This window comes from Mus musculus, chromosome 17, assembly GCF_000001635.26.
Source record: "Mus musculus strain C57BL/6J chromosome 17, GRCm38.p6 C57BL/6J".
NCBI lineage: Eukaryota > Metazoa > Chordata > Mammalia > Rodentia > Muridae > Mus > Mus musculus.
The window spans coordinates 11,989,015-12,009,600 of NC_000083.6; the positions used below are offsets into that span (position 1 = coordinate 11,989,015).

The 20,586-nt window shown below is 44.7% G+C and overlaps 1 protein-coding gene and 1 long non-coding RNA gene across 8 annotated transcripts in view; one reads left to right on the forward strand and one right to left on the reverse strand.

Moving 5' to 3' along the window:
- The window catches only part of Prkn (parkin RBR E3 ubiquitin protein ligase), a 1,223,012-nt gene that overhangs the window by 1,148,656 nt on the left and 53,770 nt on the right, over window positions 1-20,586 (forward strand). For all 6 annotated transcript variants that reach the window (NM_016694.4, XM_006523336.3, XM_017317572.2 and 3 more), the window contains one exon: window positions 15,031-15,114. In NM_016694.4, coding sequence (NP_057903.1) covers window positions 15,031-15,114 — 84 coding nt within the window. The remainder of the gene's footprint in view (window positions 1-15,030; window positions 15,115-20,586) is intronic.
- Window positions 1-20,586, reverse strand: part of Gm46604 — a 71,280-nt gene that overhangs the window by 28,894 nt on the left and 21,800 nt on the right. The window contains exon 1 of one of the 2 annotated variants that reach the window (XR_001782238.2): window positions 175-454. The exons of the other annotated variant lie outside the window; for it this stretch is intronic. This is a non-coding gene — a long non-coding RNA (predicted gene, 46604). Of the gene's footprint in view, window positions 1-174; window positions 455-20,586 lie in introns of those variants that run through there. 2 annotated transcript variants of the gene reach the window in all.

A 20,586-nucleotide genomic window follows, 5' to 3' on the forward strand; every position in this document is an offset into this window, starting at 1 on the left:
TCTCCTTCAGACAGCCTTCTCATCAGGAGACAGTTGTCCTGGGATTTTGTCTTCTTTCTTTACAAGCCATGGTCCTTTAAGAGTGTCTGGATTTCTGTGCCCTTGACTTTCTCTCTGGGTCTTACCACTTGTCTCTGCCCTCCCCTCCCTACACCTTCATGCGCTCACCCTTACCTTTTTCTGTTAGCAAATCATTTCCGGTTCCCGTGATATGAACCTTCTCCACCCCCCATGCCTATGAGCTTAGCCTGAGTGTGGCTCATCTGGACCAAAGCTGCCCCTGGCCAAAGTCCTGCTTCCGGGGCTTGCCCCTCCCTTCTGATCTCTAGACATCACTGCTGTCTTCCTGCCTCTTGGTTCCAGGGATATTTAGCCTATGGTCCACAGCAGCCATGAATGCAATGCAAAACAATTTATAAACTTTCTTAAAAGCATTATGAGGTATGAGTTACTGGGGGCGGGGGCAAGGAGGGTCATGAGGGGAGGGCAGAGATCTGTTGCATGGTTATCAAGCACGAACATTGTAGATAACAGTGTCAGAAACTTGGTCACACAAGGAGATTCTTCTAGTTCCTCCTACCAGTTCACTCTGCAAAGACGGTAAGATTTGAAGTGCCCACAGCCCATCTAATGGAAATGTAAAGTTGGCAGCATGCAGCTTGAAAAAAGATGGAGGGCAAAAAGCCAATGCCATGGGCCCTCTCCCATGACCTCCCATGCCCCCTGACACCCCTCTCCTTCCTTTGATTACTAGTCTTGCACACAGGACTACCCAGCCAGGCACAATGTGCAGCTGTTCCACGGCTCACCCATTCGACGTGAGGACTGCCCCTCCACCCCAGTTGTAAGCCTCTGATTCTGAGTACCCACAAGTAACTATGATTTCCCATTCCTGGGGAGATGAAAATGTGTAAGATGATGATGATGATGATGATGATGATGATGATGATGATGATGATGGTGATGATGATGATGATGATGATAAAAGCTTGACTACCTAAGAGGAGGTGGGTGAATATTGCTTGGTGTGGACAAGTTTGTCAGCAGTCATATGTATAAGAAGGAGATGATGCTGACGGGGAGCCGAGCTCTTGCCTTCGTTAGGGTGAGACCCTGGGTTCTGTCTCCAGCAGGAGGAAGAAGCAGCATACTTGAAAGCAGAACACACTGATGGCCTTGCTCAGGCCTAGTGGCAAGAGGCTAGGATGGGTGTTCCATTCCCGGCTATACCTGTGCCACTGTGCAATACCCACCCAAAGGTTAATATGTGTCTTTTCTTTCCCCAAGATGTGGTTTTTCACTGTATTGCCGGACTATCCTTAAACTCATAACCCTCTTCCCTCCCAGGCTCTGGGTACAGGAGTACATCAGAAAGGCCAGTTTAATATGCACTTGGGGTTGATTTATCGCTTATTGATGAAGTAGAAAAGAAAACCGTCTACAGTGTGCTTGCAGGGTGCCTCCAGCATGATTGGACCATCTCTGAAACTAATACATCCCGCAAACTGCCCAGGGCTGGGCCCAGGTGTTCTGGAAGGAAAGACATTTACCTCCCCTACTGTGCTAGAGCGCATAAGGATGCCCACAGGCATATGGGACAAATTTGGCTCAAATTGCCGTATGGCTTGGATTTCACATTTTTACTGGCGTGGTATAATCATTTTTACAGAGTCTAGTGCCTTGCTACAGATTGTAAATGATAAGGTCAGGAGGATTAGAGACCAGTTAAAAATTATAGAAGACATATGTTGCTCGTTTTACTAATGAATGGCCACATTCAAACACGCTCCCTAATTAATGGCAATATTTGAAAGTGGTGTTGGATCTGATAACTCTGCGACCAGTGCTCCGTTTCTGGAGTGCTCCAACTGCTCCAGAAGGTCTGGGAAATGCTGGTTTGAAAGCAGAGCTGGGCAGGCCTTCCAAGACAGTAAGCGGAATTCTCAGTTAGAGATGAAAATTTACCCACCAAGAAGTTTGTTTAAAGGAACATGGATGGTGTGAATCTTGGCATGAAATCATTTGAGAGTCTCAGCTTGCAACTAAATCCTACTTTAGCCTTGGGAACAAGGGAGCCATTACAAGGCAAAGGCCTTCACTGTGGGAATTGTTCTTTAAAACACTCACAGCTAAGACAAACAGGAGGGGTGCAGGGGAGGTGAGCAAGACCCAGAATCACTGTCATAAATTGTGCCTCCCTCCCCTCCCCCACTTCCTGGGGACCCATTCTGCCAAGTTAAGGCCCAGGACACTGCATGGGGGGTGAAACCTAGTACTCTCCTATTTCCATGGCCCTCCTCTGTGCTGGCTGTCAGTGTTAGCATCAACCAAGAGGGCCAGAATCAGAACAGAACAAAGAAAGGCTTTAAGCAAGAGGCATTGGGAATGGACAGAGAGGGACATCGGGAGGGACCCATGTTCAGCTAAAGACTAGACTTAGAAGTTGTTCAGCATTCTTTCTGTCCCTCTGGTTACAGACATGTACACTAAAAAGATCTCAGTGAACGTGCTGGTGTTCATTTGAGATTCTTCTCAGTGCAGCTTGAAAAGCAAGGTGGTTGGTCACAGCATGTCAGGGAAGGGGCAGGAAGTCGCCTTTCCCAAGACTCGATGCGGAGATCACAACCCCTCCCCACAGGTAGCTGCACACGCCCTTCAGCCTTGCTGCATTACTTCCTGAAATTCAACCTACAGATTTTATTTTTCCTAATCAAAACCAGCTACAGAGACAAGGTTCCCCAATGCTTTGTTTATAATGTAGAGACAGGGAAAGGGTGTGAGGCCTGTGTGCCCACTGGAATCTTACACGGCTGTTTAGATCCAAGGAGACTGGAGCGAAACTCGAGACCTGTACAAGGCCGTAAGTGAAAGACCAAGGTGTTGCCCACAATACAAATTAGGACATTTTATAGACTGTGTGGTTTTAAAATAGTGTTTGTGTGTACATCGGAGTATAAAATATTTCTAGGACATGCACTGATCAGGAGCGCTTCCTCTGGAAAGCTCTGTAGCTGTAGCTGACCAAGAAAAACGAAATTTTTTTTTGTGGTACCTCTTGAACTTGTGCTGATGTGTAATCCATTCAACAAGTACATGAACTATTTCTTATTTATTTTTATGTAGGTGGTTGTTTTACTTGCATGGAGGTCTATGTACCCATATCCATGTCGTGCCCACAGAGTCCAGAAGTGGGTGTTGGGTCTCCTGGAACTGGAGTTACAGGCTGTTGTGAGCTGCCATATGGGTACTAGGGATCAAACTCAGGTGCTCTACAAGAGCCAGTGGTGCTCTTATCCACTGAACCATCCTCCAGCCCACATAAGCTATTCTGAAATACATTCTTCTAGCTGGGCTGCCTTGTCTTGCTTCAGTGGAGATGTCCTAACCCCGCAGAGACTTGATGTACCAGGGTGGAGGGGATACCCAATGGGACCTCCACTCTCTCAGAGGAGAAGGGGAAGGGGGTGGAAGAAGGGACTATGGAAGGGGGAGACCAGGAGTTGGGTAACAATTGGAATGTTAAGTGGATAATGAAAAAGGAGGAAAAAAATCTATGACTATACAAATTATACACCAATAAATCCAGCAAAAGAAAGAAAAAAATAAACCAGCAATGAACATTTTAAGTTAAGAAAAAAAAAAAAACTATCCTGAGGTAGGAATCAAATCGCAATGCCTTTGTGTGTACTTAATGAATTGCATGGTTTAATTCTCAGCAACACCCTCTCCACACCCTGGAGCTGACTAGGGTCCAGTGAAGGGCACAAGGGCAGAGGCTCACTTCCGAAGTTAGTTTGGTTGCTAGGCGTCCCTCAGTGTAAGCAAGGTTTCCTTTCCACTGGTGGCAATCTGGGTGGATTGTGATTGTGATGTTGGTTGTGGTGCTCTGATTCGAAACTGGCCGCAAAGGTTTCCACTCGCTCATACAGACAGTGTGTAAACTATGACTATGCGCCTGAAGCTTGGGATGCATTCATGACGTACAAGAAGAGGGAATCGATGATCAGAGCCCCTTTGAGAGAGCCCATGGATGGACATTAAACCAAGGGCAGATTCAAGTTCATGAACCTAAAACCAACAAGACTCTGCAGCAGCACAGAGGTTTCCTGGTTCTGCGGGAAAACGGGTAGAGGCGTTTTGCCAGCCTTCTTGAGACCTTTACCTGGCCATTTGGAGAGACTACTTTGTAAAGGGTTGTCTTGGTCTGTTTGCGTTTGGAGCTTGGCACCACCTCCATTTGCCTCCTACCACTAGGCTGTGATTCTCATACGTTATGCACGTGAAACAATTTCCCTTTCGTCTTTCCCAGCCCACGGCTTGCTGTGCTATTGCCCAAACCATTTCCACTCAGCCCCACTGTCTTGTTAGGACAGGTTTTGCATAGATCAGCACTTGGTCCCCCACCCCCAGGAGCATCGCCTTGTCGATGTGCTGGTTTCACACGCTGCTGGTCTGAAATTACATATCTCTGCTGCCACCTTCAGGACAGTCGCCTAAGGTAGAGTCCTGATTCTTCTGTCCCCAAGGAAGGAAAAACCCCACACATGCCTGCTTTGTGCTTTTGATGTTTCCTCAAACCACAAAGAAGGGTCCTATGGTGTCATTTGATTCCCTCCTAGTCTTTTAAGATAGAACTTCAGATCTCCAGTAGAAAAAAAATAGGCGGCACATGACAGAATGCTTTTAACACAGATACAATTGTGACAGGAAACGGGTACAAAGAGATTTGGGGTTTCATGTAGAGATCATTCATCAACATTAAGAATCAAAATCTGATTTTAAGGGTCACCGCTTGTAGGTTCCAACCGGCTCTGACCTTCATTGATCAGCAGCTCCTTGGCTGTCCCAATTGCATCAGAGGCCACTTCACTGGGTCTCCCATCATGCTTCCAAAGAGAAAATACACATCTCGAGTTTGTCCATTATGAGCATATGAGAAACAAGACTTAAGCATCCACCAATCATATGATAGCTCCACCACTATCACACTGACAGATTAACACCAGCAGCAATTTTTCCAGCTCCATGGTGTTAACGGTCCGGGGGATTAATGACCCTTTGTATATACACACAAGTAGTGCTTGCATCCCTCTCTCTAAGCAGACTCATAGCTATAGCAAAGACTTGACGTTGCCGAACACGTCCTAGACTTTCGCATGACAATCTGTATCATCAGTAGACTGGGACGTATGTTAGGTAGCCAGGTGCTAAACATTTTTATTACATAGGAAGCATTACAGCCCAGTAAGAAACTATTTCTTACTGTGTTTACTATGTGCCAGAAACTGTGTGCCTTCTTTGAATATGCAAACATGCAGAGCAAAGAGATGCCTCTGTGGCAACCCTGAAAACTGAGAGGAGAAAGACCAATCCGTAATTGTCCAATTAAAGCAAGCTGTCTTTGGGGGGTATACCTGGGACTGGTCAGTCAGGCTGCTTCTCTCTAAGTTGGGATTTTAGAGAACAGCCCCTGCCAGCCTCTTGAGGTCCCTTTTATAGGAGAGATGAGAGAGTCGGCTGTTATGCAGTGTCAGAAAGATACAGTAAAATGGAAGGAACAGGGTAAGGATATTATACATCATGTAAACGGAGTCACAACTTTAGTGTTGGTGGAAAAACATGCTTTGCAGTTTACATCAGATCTAAAAAACAGGAATTTATCCTTAACTACAAATAGAAACCCTAACTTACAAGGACTTAACACAGGACAAACAGGAACTTGTTCTTTTTCTTTTTCTTTTTTTTTTTTTTATTTTTCAAGACAGGGTTTCTCTGTGTATCCCTGGCTGTCCTGGGACTCACTTTGTAGACCAGGCTGGCCTTGAACTCAAAAATCCACCTGCCTCTGCCTCCTGAGTGCTGGGATTAAAGGCGTGAGCCACCACTGGCCTAGGAACTTGTTCTTTAACTACAAACAGAAACGTCAAACTGCCCAGGACAAACAGGAACTTAGTCTTAACTGTCTTAACTGTAAACAGAAACCTTAACCTGTACTGTAGATTGTTCTTGTTTTAGTCTCGCACTCTCTCCAGAGCCTCTGGCTTCAAAGGTTCTGTTTTGAAGCAATAGATTAAATGTATATCTTGATCTTGTTATCATTTTTCAGATAAGTCTCATATGGTCCAAGCTGACCTTGAAGTCGATATGTAAACAAGGGTGACTTTGGTACCCAGCCTCTACTTACTGAGAGCTACTATTATAAGAACAATCCACCATGCTCAGCTTATGCGGTGCTGACATCCAACCCAGGGCTTTCTGCATCCCAGGCAAGCATCCTACCAACTGACCTACATCCCGACCTATGGTTTGGTTTGGTTTAGTTAACAGGGTCTTACCGTGGTGTATCCTACAACTCACTGTATAGACCAGGATGACCTGAAACTCATAAAGATCTGCCTACTTCTGCCTCCTGAGGGCTGGGATTAAAGCCGTGCACCACAATGCCAGGCTACGTTTCTAAATGTAAATATCTTGCAGACTATTTTGTGAATTGGAGCATGCTGTTCTTTCACATAATTTTTAACGCAGTCATGCCTCCTGTCATGATGGGGATATGTCCTAAGAGTGTGCCATTAGGAGATTTTTGTCATTGGGGAAACATCATGGGTTGTAGTTATAAAACACTAAGAGGTTACCGCCTCTGGCAAACCTAAGGGGTAGAGTACAGCCTGTAGGTCCTGGCTACGTTATCTTCACAGCATGCTACTGTGTTGAAGACTGCAGGCAGATGTCACCCAGTGGCAAGCATTTGTCTATCTAAATGTATGTCAACATACAAAGATCCAGTAAGAACACAGTGAAAGATGTTAAAACAGCATTTCTATATAAGGCACTGACATAGAACAGAGTGTATAGAGATGAAGTTGGCTCTGGGTTACAGTGAACAGCTAACACAGGAGAGATGCTTCACCCATTAAGAAGACTTGTCACTCTTGCAGAAGATACTGGTTCAGTTCCCAGAGCCCGAGTGACAGCTCACAACTATCTGTAACTCCAGTTCCAGGGGATCCAGTGTGAAGGCCCAGGACAGCACCGTGAACCTCTGCAGACCAGACACGCTGTGTGTTTAACTACACTAAACACACACACATGCACACACACACATTGTGCTTTAACATACTTTATATGGTTTTTAAACATAAGCACACCATATAAAGCATTTTCTTTATATCTTTATTCTATAAGCTTTTTTTCCACATTATTTTTAAACTTTTTAAGTTAAAACTGTAGGACCCAAAGACACCGTTTGGCCTTGGCCTCCCCCACCCCGGGATGAAGGTCATCACTGCCACTGTCTAACTGTGTTGCTTCTTGCCTCACCCTACAAGGTCTCCAGGGATGGCGGCATGGCGCTGTCCCCTCCAATGGAGGCAGTGCTTTCTTCCGTATCTTTCCTGGCAGGCAGGCATTACCTGTTACAGACTGCATTCCTGTTCCTTTGCTCCGGTTCCTGATTACTCTGTTCAACAAAGATTTTTTGTGAGTGCAGAACATTGTCCTCTCTATCAGTAACAGCCCGTTCTGTCCTCTCTATCAGTAACAGCCCGTTATTGTCCTCTCTATCAATCAGTAACAGCCCGTTCTGTTGGGTGCTTCTGATAAATGCACTGTCGGTTTCCTGGCAGGTTCTTCTGTTTTATCTCCTACAGTCTCTCCCCCCCCCAGCCCCCACTTCTTCAGTGACGTATGCCCTGGTGCTTGGATCTCAGATGCCCACCATTGACTTAAGCATAACTGTGTCTCATGTAACCACACTCGGTTTGCTAATTGTGAGGGAAAACTAAACTCAGTGCTAACAAAAGCTCAGCTCTTACTAAGTAGAAAAATATGAATTCATTAGATTTAGGCTTTATTAAATAGTGCAAGGGTTTTTTGACCTCTTCTGAGGCACTCAGGATAAGTTTATCACCTCAGTTAAGAGGAAGTTAGACACAGTCTCCTGGGCTTGGATATGTGCTAGAGGTAACATTGACTCCTGTATCCAGGTTATGTTTCTGCATTCCTCTATCCCTTGGTTCATAGCATTGGATCTGTGGGTTCTCTTGTTCATTGTCAAATCAAAGGACACAATCATGCTTTTGAGAGCAGTGACCTTTGCCTGCACTGGATCCCCTGGAACGGGAGTTACAGATAGTTGTGAGCTGTCACGCAGACGCTGGGAACTGAACCAGGGTCTTCTGCAAGAGCAACAAGTTCTCTTAATTGAATACAGAAAGTTTAAATTGTTGTGGTTTTATGGTCACTGTTTTACAAAAGACAGGGCATAAGATGACTTATAATTTTTCTGAGACATGTCAGCCAGGGCTCCAGCAGCAAAGCAGAGCCACCAGGATGATTACACACACACACACACACACACACACACACACACACACACTCACTCACTCACTCACTCACACACGTGAGAGAGATAACACCTAAATAAACAAACACACATATGTATGGATTATGATTATAGCCACACACATGTATGTGTTGGTTATACCTATCCCTATATGCACACGTACACAGCTATAAAGATGCAAATTACTTATTTATATTAAGAGTGTGATTGCAGAATTGGCTTACCAGGTCTGTGAGCTAGATAAACCTGCCTCAAGTCCACAACAGGACAGACCTTGGGAAGGACATGATGAAACTGGTGGGCACAGCCTGACCCTGAAGCCCATGTAGGGATTGAGTCCATCCACCCAGATCACCTTGGGAAATCTCACTGAAAACCAGCATGGTCTGTAAAATGTCTTCAGAGCAATCCCTCTGTCAGAGTGTGATGGGCCTGTGAGGACTGTGACCTACCCAAGTTTTTAATGAAGCTGCATCACAGGTGCTCATGTGCTTGACCCTTCTAAGGAAGCCCAACAGTGGACCATGGTGCAGAGAGCCAGAAGAATAAGTGTGGATCACTTCTGTAAATTTGTTTGTTTGTTTGTTTTTGTCAGGGTTTCTTTGTATAGCCCTGGCTGTCCTATAGATCAGTCTGTAGACCAGGCTGGCCTCAAGCTCAGAGATCTGCCTGCCTCTGCCTCCCTCAGGAGTGCTAGGACTAAGGGCATGTGCTACCACCATTGGCATTATTTGGTCTTTTTTGTTATTCTGTCTTTTGTTTTCCATAGCTGAGGACTGAACCCAGGGCCTTAAGCTTTCCAGACAAGTTCTCTACCACTGAGCAAAATCTCCAACCCTATACTTGTGTAACTTTTTAAAGGCATATAAATCAGATGGGGTTACACACACCCATAAACATGATAGGCCTGAGCACACAGAAAGCTTAAACAGAGCCCGTCTGGGATACATAGTGAGTCCAAGCCCAAACTGTACTACAAGATGAGACCTTGTCTTGGAAAAGTTTACATATTCCAAATTTTTAAAAGCAAAATGAAATGCTATAGAAATCGTTGGTGATTGTAAGATCCCGCTCAAGAGAAGGCGACGCAGGGAAAGCAAGCTGTGTAAATGGACGGTAGTTGTCTCCCTCGGTTCAGCTGACGTCTGTTCCAGAGGTTCGGAAGGGCAGTGTAAGGATCCAGGGAGTCTTGGCAGCTGTAAGGCCATGATTAACACATAGGTGATATCTGTGCAAAATGCCAGCCTTCCATGTCGCTAATCAGAGAAAACCCCATAAACCCCTGTGGGAGACAAGCTGGCCAGCAGTGAGCATGGAACTATTGCAGTGGGGAGGGGTATCTGTCTGGCTTCTCCCAAAGCAGCTCTCCCTCTTGACAATATTTCAGCACCAGCAGAGTTTCTGCACTGGCCCACAGAATCATCCCAAAGATTTCTGTTGCCTCACCCAGCACTCGAGAGACTAAGGCCAGAGTAAGGCTTAATCCCAAATTTGACCTACTTAGACCTTATCTCCACCCCAGCGCCCCCCCAAAAAATCCAGTGTCTGGAAATGGATGTATAGAAAGATGACATCTTGTTAGATAGGAATCAATTACAATGAGTTGGTTTCAATAAAGACGTTCTTAAAAAGCATTCAGGTAAGTTGTGGCTATGGTGGGAGGAGAGTTTCAGGGATTTTTTTTTTCCTTTGAATCCATGTGCCTTGTATTTCTTTTTCAGGAATGAATTTCCTTTTAGACATTTAAGAATAAAACATTGGTGCTGGAGAGATGGCTCAGTGGTTAAGAGCTCTGACTGAGCTTCCAGAGGTCCTGAGTTCAATCCCAAGCAACCACTTGGTGGCTCACATGGTATCAGATGTCCTCTTCTGGTGTGTCTGAAGACAGATACAGTGTATACATATATATAAAATAAATAAATCTAAAAGCAGCTACAGTGTACTCAGATAGATAGATAGATAGATAGATAGATAGATAGATAGATAGAATAAATAAGTCTAAAAAAAAAGAACAAATATTTCCCACTGTTAAAAAATGAGAGAGAGAGAGAGAGAGAGATTACCCTAGAATTGTGTGTGTATCTGAGTATCTGCATGATTTTCGGGGACTAGCCAAGAAAACAAGCATTTGTATACAAGTCCCTATCACTGCAGGGAGGACCTGGGCAGCTATGAGGTCTGTAGTTTCACAGGAATGATGTCGAGTTATCAATTCATAGAGGCTTCTAGATGTTGATGGTCGCTGTGTTTTACTCAAAAACTTAAACCAGTCCAGTTCAGCCCCGAGAGTTTTCCACCGCACCCTAGGATGCCTTTGGGCACGGTTTAGAAACTGAAATCCTTTGCATTCAAACAAGCCTCTTGTTGAATGTTCAGAATAATGTGATTGCAAATCCCCCAAACACTCTCAAGATCAAACCAGACCCTTCTAGACCAGGGGTTCTCAACCTTCCTGAAGCTGCCACCTTTTAATGTAAGTCCCTCATGTTGTGGTGACCACCACCACCCCACCCCAACCTACCCCGGACCCCAGCCATGCAAAATTATTTCCGTTGCTACTTCATAAATGTAATTTTGCTGCTGTTATGAATGGCAAAGTAAATATCTGGGTTTTGTGGTGTCCTTAGGTGCCCCCCCGCACCCCCCCCCCGTGGAAAGGTCATGTGATCCCCCAGTGTTCTCGATGGTTACTCAGCTGATACAGAACAGGCTCAAATCACTAACTGAACACTAAGCTGTGGGATACAGCTGCCTTGGAATAGACGCAAATTAACACAGGAATTAATGTCACTACCAGCATATTCACCCAGACTTTCACCCTCCTCACACCAGTCACAGCATGGGGTCTTCCATTTGTGTGTGTTGCCTTGGTTTTTCTTTTTCTTTTTTCTTTCTTTCTCCCCACCCTCCCCCCTTTATGGTCCTTTTTTTCACGGTACCAGTGAACTTAATGTCTTTGCGTCAGGAGAGGCCTATTTATTCTGACAAACTGATCAACCTCCAGGGTGTATCTGCACCATGAAACTGATTTTATATCTCATCCCCTGGCTAATAAGATGTGAAGTGCTTTCCCTGTCACGCCGAGAGATCAGACTAGCTTCCCTCCAAGTGTCGGGGAGTCACAGCCAGCTCTCTATGGATAAGCCGACTGAGCAGGCCAGCGCTGAAGGGTGGGGTGGAGCTGATCATGAGATTCCTGCCCTCGAAAAAGAATGATAAACCTTTGGATGCAGCATTAACTCTCTGTATCCAGTGGGGATAAATACAATATCGGGGCATAGAGCCTAGCTGTGCTGTCCATCTTTAACCCTAACCCTAACCCTAACCGTCTTAGTCAGGGTTTCTATTCCTGCACAAACATCATGACCAAGAAGCAAGTTGGGGAAGAAAGGGTTTATTCAGCTTACACTCCCATGCTGCTGTTCATCACCAAAGGAAGTCAGGACTGGAACTCAAGCAGGTCAGGGAGCAGGAGCTGATGCAGAGGCCATGGAGGGATGTTCTTTATGGCTTGCCTCCCCTGGCTTGCTCAGCCTGCTCTCTTATAGAACCAAGACTACCAGCCCAGAGATGGTCCCACTCACAAGGGGCCTTTCCCCCTTGATCACTAATTGAGAAGATGCCTTACAGTTGGATCTCATGGAGACATTTCCTCAACTGAAGCTCCTTTCTCTGTGGTAACTCCAGCTGTGTCAAGTTGACACAAAACTAGCCAGTACAATTGACCCCTTGTCAACTTGACACACAAACACATCACTAGTAAGCCTAAACCCTTACATTCTTATTCATCTCCAAGGTCTAAATAACTTTAAACATCCCACAGTCTTTACATATTCTTAAATTTTCAATCTCTTTAAAATATCCATCTCTTTCAAAAATCCAAAGTCTTTTTACAATTAAAAGTCTCTTAACTGTGGGCTCCACTAAAATAGTTTCTTCCTTCAGGAGGGAAAATATCAGGGCACAGTCACAATCAAAAGCAAAAATCAATCTCCAACCTTCCAATGTCTGGAATCCAACTCACAATCTTCTGGGCTCCTCCAAGGGCTTGGGTCACTTCTCCAGCCATGCCCTTTGTAGCACACGCGTTGTCCTCTAGGCTCCAAATGCCTGTACTCCACTGCTGCTACTGCTCTTGGTGGTCATCTCATGGTACTGGCATCTCCAAAACACTGCATGACCCCTTCAGTCCTGGGCCTTCAATTGCAACTGCAGCTGCACCTTCACCAATGGCCTTCCATGGCCTCTCACAGTGTCGAGCCTCAGCTGCTCTTCATGACCCCTTCATGCCTTCAAAACCAGTACCACCTGGGTGACCCTTACATATTACCAAGTCCTGCTGCAGCAGGAGTACAAACTTGGCTATCTCTGGAACACAGCCTCTTTGTGCTTTCAGAAAACACTTCCCAGAAGTGTCCCGAGCTATTGTTCTCACCGGCAAGAACACACTCGGACAACCGGATTCTTCTGCAGCAAAAGCTTTATTGCTTCTTCAGGAGGGAAGACCCCAAACCCAGAAAATGGTGCTGCTTATATAGCCCTCAGCGTGGTGTGTCAGCACCTGATTTGTTGCTCGCCCATCACCTCATTACTACTCCCCGAGATGGGCAGTGACTTGGTGTGAATTCAGTCTCGCACCTGCGCACAATGCTTGTTTACTAGTTAGGCACAGCGGGAGCCAGCGCCATCTTGTAATGGTGATTACTTACGGCTCTCCACACAGAAGATGTCACCTCAATGATGCAGGTCTCTTCTTAATCACTGCTAATTTCTTAGCTCCAGCTAACCAGCATCAATAGTCCCAGTGATGCCAAGTTTTTGCTTTAGTAGTTCTGGTATCTTGTTAATCACAGCTGATTCTTCAGCCCCAGCTAACTAGAACCACAGAATTTCACAATCAAAACAGAAATGGCCCTGAAAAGAGTCTTTAATTTTCCCTCTGAAATTTCACAAACCAGACCTTCATCTTCTGCAGTGTTCTCAACATTATCTTCCAAGCTTCTACACAACATCTGACAGAGCTCTTAACAGTGAATGGATCTTCAAGCCCAAAGTTCCATGGTCCTTCCACAGTCCTCCCCAAAACATGGTCAGGTTGTCACAGGAATACCCCACTCTGCTGGTACCAATTTGTCTTAGTCAGGGTTTCTATTCCTGCACAAACATCATGACCAAGAAGCAAGTTGGGGAGGAAAGAGTTTATTCGGCTTACACTCCCATGCTGCTGTTCATCACCAAAGGAAGTCAGGACTGGAACTCAAGCAAGTCTGGGAGCAGGAGCTGATACAGAGGTCATGGAGGGATGTTCTTTACTGGCTTGCCTCTCCTGGCTTGCTCAGCCTGCTCTCTTATAAAACCCAAGACTACCAGCCCAGAGATGGTTCCACCCACAAGGGGCCTTTCCCCCTTGATCACTAATTGAGAAGATGCCTTACAGCTGGATCTCATGGAGACATTTCCTCAACTGAAGCTCCTTTCTCTGTGGTAACTTCAACTGTGTCAAGTTGACACAAAACTAGCCAGTACACTAACCCTAACCCTAACCCTAACCCTAACCCTTTCCCACCTACTTAAGCTTCTGAGTGAAGATGAAATCCCATCACTCTGAGGTCAGCCTTTCTGCTGTGGCTGCTCTTCCAGAGGATCTGGATTCAATTTCCAACACTCACAACTGCCTGTAACTCTAGTTCCAGGGGATATGATAGCCTCTCCTGGCCTCCACAGGCACCAGGCACATACGTGGTATACATACAGGCACACATGCAGGCAAAATATCCAAACCCATGAAATTGTTACAATAAAAATTTAAAAGCAACAGGCATACTTAAAAAAAATGTATGAGATTTCCATCAGGCTATGCGGATAAGGCACATATTAAATAAACTGTGTGCTTTAATTTGTATTCAATCCCCCAAATCTTCCACTAGCCACATATATGTATGTATATGTATATACATATATGTGTGTATAGATATGATGTGTATATGTAAATATATGTATATGTGTATGCATGTTGATGTGTATGTGTATGCAAACATTATGAAATCTGAAAAATCATACCAAATTTGAATTAAGTCTGGTCCCAAACGTCTTGGACTAAGGGATGTTGAGCCTGCAGCTGATGAGTCTCCTTGCATGGCGAAGGTGTTGTGAGGAAAGAGCATGGGGCTTGGCATTTCTCCTGAGTCCCAGAGAAGCAGCTGAAGTCCTTTGAAAACAAAGTCGGGTGCCATTGGCACTGTTTGGTTTGCTTTCATTTTTCAGTTCAGACTCATTTTACCTCCATCAAAACCATGACAAATGCCCAGCTGGTGTCCTGTCACAGGAGCTTGGGGACTCCCAAGCCTCTGAGAGACTTCTGAGAGTTCCAGGCCTTTCTATGGTGGCTTTCCTGTGGTATCTCAGGTGTCCGGTGGGATGATGACCCCAGTTCAGTGAGTCACCGTGTGGAGCTGTCCTCAGCCACTGCAACAGCCTCAGACATGGCTGAGATACACACGGTTCATCTCTGTAACCCTGTTGAGGCACACAGAACACTCTCTAACCGTGAGCAGACCCATGGAAATATAAGCTGATCCCACTTTGCCAAGAGTAATTTGACCCAGGAGCCATCACTCAAGCCAGAGACCAAAGTAGAGTTTAGAATGCATCGAGATGTTCTGATAGACCCTGTTGTTCTCTTGCAGTTTGTTTTCTGCCGGGACTGTAAGGAAGCATACCATGAAGGGGATTGCGACTCACTGCTCGAACCCTCAGGAGCCACTTCTCAGGTAAGCGATTCCCTCATCCTGCTAAGCGATGGCCTGGTACCTCGTAAGCAGCAGCTCCCTCAGCAGGTCACAGGAAGTTACCTGCACCAAGAAAGTCTAAGGGCAGAAACCTTGCAACTGAGTGAGCCTCGGCCTTCCTCAAGATTATCCCCACTCACAGGGAACCTTGTAGCTTTCCCAAGACGGGTATATCCCTGATCCCTGATAGCTTTTCTCCTTGGGGAGTATGGAATAGGGGTAAGGCACACCAGTGTGATCAGAGACAACTGAACAGTATCTAAATCAGAAAAATCAGTACTACCTCTTCTTTTATTTCATTATTTGATGCCTTTGTTGCAAGTGTGCCCAACCTGTGACCTATAGGTTGATTGCACAACACAGCCATGGGTCCAGCTCAATACTGAATCATAAACTTACTTAGACCATTACAAAGGTATTTTTTGCAATTTGAGGGGGGGGGAACCCTTGATTGAGCTGTTCTCAAAGCAAGACAGTGTATATAGATGACATCTGTCACAATTTCAGAAAGTTGGACACACCTGGCAGGCTGATAGAAATTATCTCTGCATGCTCAGACGTTCCTGGCTTTTGATGAAGTGATGTCCCAAATAAACCCATCATAAGCTGCAAATATTACAAAGTCAAAGGTGCTCTGAAAGACTCTTACCTACAAAACATCCCAACTTGGCCTCACAGCACACTGTAGGATCTTGATTGCTAGCCCTGGAGATCAATAGGCCAAGTAGACTTTGCCATGACCACTGCACAGCACTACTATAGAGGATGCAAGTTTGTAGCTACTCAGAAAAGGTCAAAGCACAGAAGGCCAAGTAGAGTGACTACTGAACACGTATTGCTTTTGCATTGTCTTCAAGAATCAATGCTGAAGCATGGTAAGTCAGGAACTGTACGTATACAGTGACTACTGAACATGCATCGCATCCTATCATATTCAAGGAAACAGCTGTGTGTTTCCATCAGTCTCACAGACAGTGCTAAACTGTGTCTTCATCCTGATTGATTAAAGAGCACATTTCCTGAACCCTGCCCACTAAACGAGCTACACAAAGCTTAGGAAAATGCAAGCATGTGTCCTTCTATTTATTAATTATGATCAATCAAACATTAGGAAAGAGGAGCTAGGAACTTCAGAGCAGTTGATGAATTCACTCATCACTTTTCTCTCAATACAGTGGCTAACAAGGGTTCAAACACCAAACATAGGCAAATAGACATCCCGTCTCATTGTTAAGAACCTAATACGCAGACATGGACATTTCAGAGCATATCAATTTTATAGCCGAGAACATGACAGTGCTGGATGATTGCAAGTGAGCATAGAGAGAAGTGCATCTCTGTAAGGGATTGTGCAGCTGTGTTTACCCAATATTAGCATAACTAAATAAATATAATTAGTACTCTCGGGTCTTCCCATAAGATCCTCCATTGTTGACCACCAGCATATCAGTAGACTTAGGAGTGAACTCTATTTATACAGTCAAGGAGGCAACTGTGTCTTCTGTTCATTTATTTCAGCTCAGGGATACTCAAGTTCAAGATCACTGGGTACAGAAAACAGGAATACTAATAGCCTTGGAACCCATGCCTTGAGATCTTTATAGTGCAGGACGATGAAGTAAGAGGCCCTGTGGAATGGGAATAAACAAGCAGTTTACATTCATCAGTGCCCCAGATGTGAACCAAAGCTCCCAAGATGTGAGATTCTACTTGAAAATGAGGGACAACCTTACTTACCCTTAAACTGACCAAGTTCCTGACTCCCACAGTAATTTCACCCACTCTTCAAGAGAGAACATCCAACCTTGGTTTAAGGTCTTTAAAAGTCATTATAACCTTAATATCTAGGCCATATAAATGGAGGAGTTCATATGACCAGCATCAAAGGGCATATACCCATCATACTATCAATGCATGCTAAATGGAACATTTGTATATGTCAAGAATCCTGCTTGGCTAGCTGGCAAAATGAATGTGTTTCCTCTCAGAGAAGAGTCATGGGAGAGAGCTAAAAGAGGGTCAATAATTATATCAACATAAATGCTGGCCAAGCCCAACAAATATGTAGTTTTGTATAACACTTCCCTGAAAGTCATGGAAAGTGGTTCTGAGCTCATCAAAAGGAGGCACGAGACTCTTGACAGTGGTCCTAAACACTATTGTGGAAGATAACATTTGTGGGCAAAGGTACAAGCATCTTTCCTGCTCTTCTCCTGTATCCATTTTTGCATCCCCAAGTCCAATACAGAACCTGTGCATTTACATTGGATAGATGCATATTGAATTCTGGTATCATCATAGTGGAAAGGTATTATTTTATTCAGCAATATACACTAAACACCTTTAGTAGATGAGGAATTGTTCCAAGCCCTGTGGATAAAGGGTAAGATCCCTGCTTGTATGGCAGTTCCATGAATTCTCTAGATACTGAAAAGTTGCACAGTCAACATAAGGATTTCAATGTGTCATGGGTAGTGCATGCCATAGTGCCTCTTCAGCCTTGATTATAGAGCCCTAGTGTTATTCCTTAGATTTGCCAGACCAAATTCGAGGCAAGCTTTACTAAAAATATTAAATAGGTGAACTTTGGTCAGGACCACTCCCTGAAATTTCCAGAAGAGTGGCCCAGAGATGTGTGTTGTCAGGGATTTTATGGACAAAACACATAGATCATCATACTCTTCCATGAGGCTCTGTTTTTGTCCAAGAATTACAACTCCAAGCATTCCCTGAAGTTACCTGGTCCTTGGGCAGGTGGTAGTGACAGGTTAATTTCAAGTTTTACACTACCTCTAGAGCTTCTTGCTTCTAAACATGCCTTCTGAGTCGGGTGTGGTGGCGCACACCTTTAATCCCAGCACTTGGGAGGCAGAGTCAGGTGGATTTCTGAGTTCGAGGCCTGCCTGGTCTACAGAGTGAGTTCCAGGACAGCCAGGGCGATACAGAGAAACCCTGTCTCAGAAAAAAAAAAACCAACCAAGCAAACAAACAAACATGCCTTCTGCATCTAGCTTCTGATTGCAGACCCACACTCCTATTCCTCCTATTTGAAAACAAAGCAAGCCAACCAACAATGTAAGAAAAACATGTCTGCTGTCCAGGGTTGGGGTTTAAATGCAAATTACCCCAATAGGCTCATATACCTACATACTTCATCCCCACCTGAGGAACTGTTTGAGAAAGATTAGAAGGATTGTGAGATTATGCCGGGGCCTAGCAAACACAGAAGTGGATGCTCACAGTCAGCTATTGGATGGATCACAGAGCCCCCAATGGAGGAGCTAGAGAAAGTACCCAAGAAGTTAAAGGGATCTGCAACCCTATAGGTGGAACAACAATATGAACTACCCAGTACCCCCTGGAGCTCATGTCTCTAGCTGCATATGTATCAGAAGTTGGCCTAGTCGGCCATCAGTGGAAAGAGAGGCCCATTGGTTGTGCAAACTTTAGATGCCCCAGTACAGGGGAACGCCAGGGCCAAGAAGTAGGAGTGGGTGGGTAGGGGAGTTGGGGGGAGGGTATGGGGAACTTTTGGGATAGCATTGGAAATGTAAATGAGGAAAATACCCAATAAAAAAAATAAAAAAAAAAAGATTAGAAGGATTAAGGGGTATATCCTTGTTGAAGGAGGGGGTCTGTTTTCAATAGAGCTGACCTGTGCCTTGATGCCTACATTCCTCAAACACAGTTGGTAGAAGGGTAGCTTTGGCAGGTTCCCTGCCCTGCAGTTCTGAGAATGAAAACACCATTCACATCGAAGAATCAGCACCTGCTTGCAGCTCCCCCACCCTTGAAACTGGTCTTCAAAGGCACCCATGTCCAAATGCTGCTAATCCTTGCAAACCCCACTCATTGGACCTCTTCACATCGTCCCTTCATCTCAGTTCTCTCAAAGCATTCTTTCTAGTCAGCCACTTGTAACTCCTCTCCTTTCCTTCAGAGCTGATTGCTTTCTGTTTCTTGATACTGCCTTCTCCAGAAAGGGGAGCCCAGAAAGGTTCTTCTCTCAGTCATCTTTCAGTCCTAAGAGGAAGGGAGATTACCCTAGGGAGCCACAGCTCAAGTCACCAGCCTTCTGAATCACAGGGATAAAGCCAGCATTTGTCTGGGATAAAAATGATCGCATGCACTAGGAATATATGAGTTTACAAATGACTTGCAAATTTCCCTTCTAATTCTAAGCCTCATCACAACTTTTTTGCAATAGACATTTATCAAAGGCAAGGTAAGGTTAGGGGAAGGCAACCCAAGGGTACAAGGCTGGTACCACCAGGGGACTGTTGACGAAGCCTTTGGGAGCTGTACCTATGACCACTTTCTCCCCAGGGAAGCACCAGTGTCACCTCTCAGCTGTCTTCTGTCACTCTGCATAGAGAAAAGAGGGGTGCTACTTACTGGCTAGCAAAATACTCCTCCAGGCATAGTAAATTCAGACACTAGTGAAGAGCAGGAACTCTTGTGAAACAGCACTGAATCAACTCAGAGACCTCACAATATTTTAGTGATACAGTAATAAATTTCATTTTTCTTCAGGTTTCCCTGCTAAACCTAACATAACAGCAAAAGTCAAAGTGCTGGCCTACAAGTACAGGCACCCAGAGTTCACAGTGCACTGTCACAGGGTGCCATAGTAACACATCACAGTGACATGGTGGATATATGTGTAGCAGGTAGTTTTATCTACACCACTTCAAGTTCCCAGAGAGTCATATATACATACCCGCCCAGGAGCACACACACACACACACACACACACACACACACACACACACACACACACACACACAAGTGGGCATGTATGCCCACCAGTTATTCTCAACATGCCTTGGCTAACTTGATGACTAGGCACTCCTAAACCTCCCCTGCTACCTTAGACCCAGGGGCCAGAGGCTTCTTTCCTGAAAACTCACAGGTATGGTTGGCCTCTTTCCTGTCACTACTGCATCCCCTTCTCTCCCAAGTCCTTTTGATTCTCTATGCACTCTACCCACACAACTCTCAGTTTCACACCCCATGCTCAGTCATTGACTACTAACATCTTTATTGCTAGATCAAAAACCAATTGGGGACAAGGATCTTCAGCATCAGTAAACACAGATTCCCAATCAAAACATCAGAACCACCCTCTATACCTCATCTTTTCTGTCCAATTAAAAAACAAAAAACAAAAAAAAAAACAACAACTCTTCTCTCCAACATAAATTGAACAGAACCATAACAATCATGTAAATTACAAAGTAGGACATACAATTACTATCCAGTCCATCGTATTTGTCAATTAGACAAAGTACTCTACCATCATTCCTAACTTAAAGAGTTACAATTCTATCCCTGAATTGTTTAGAATTATTTGCTTAGATTTTAGCCTGTAATACTATCTGAAAGCTATGCTTTCTACTCTATGTCATGTCTTTAATGTTAAACAACTTAAGTTTGTTTATGGGACTATAATTA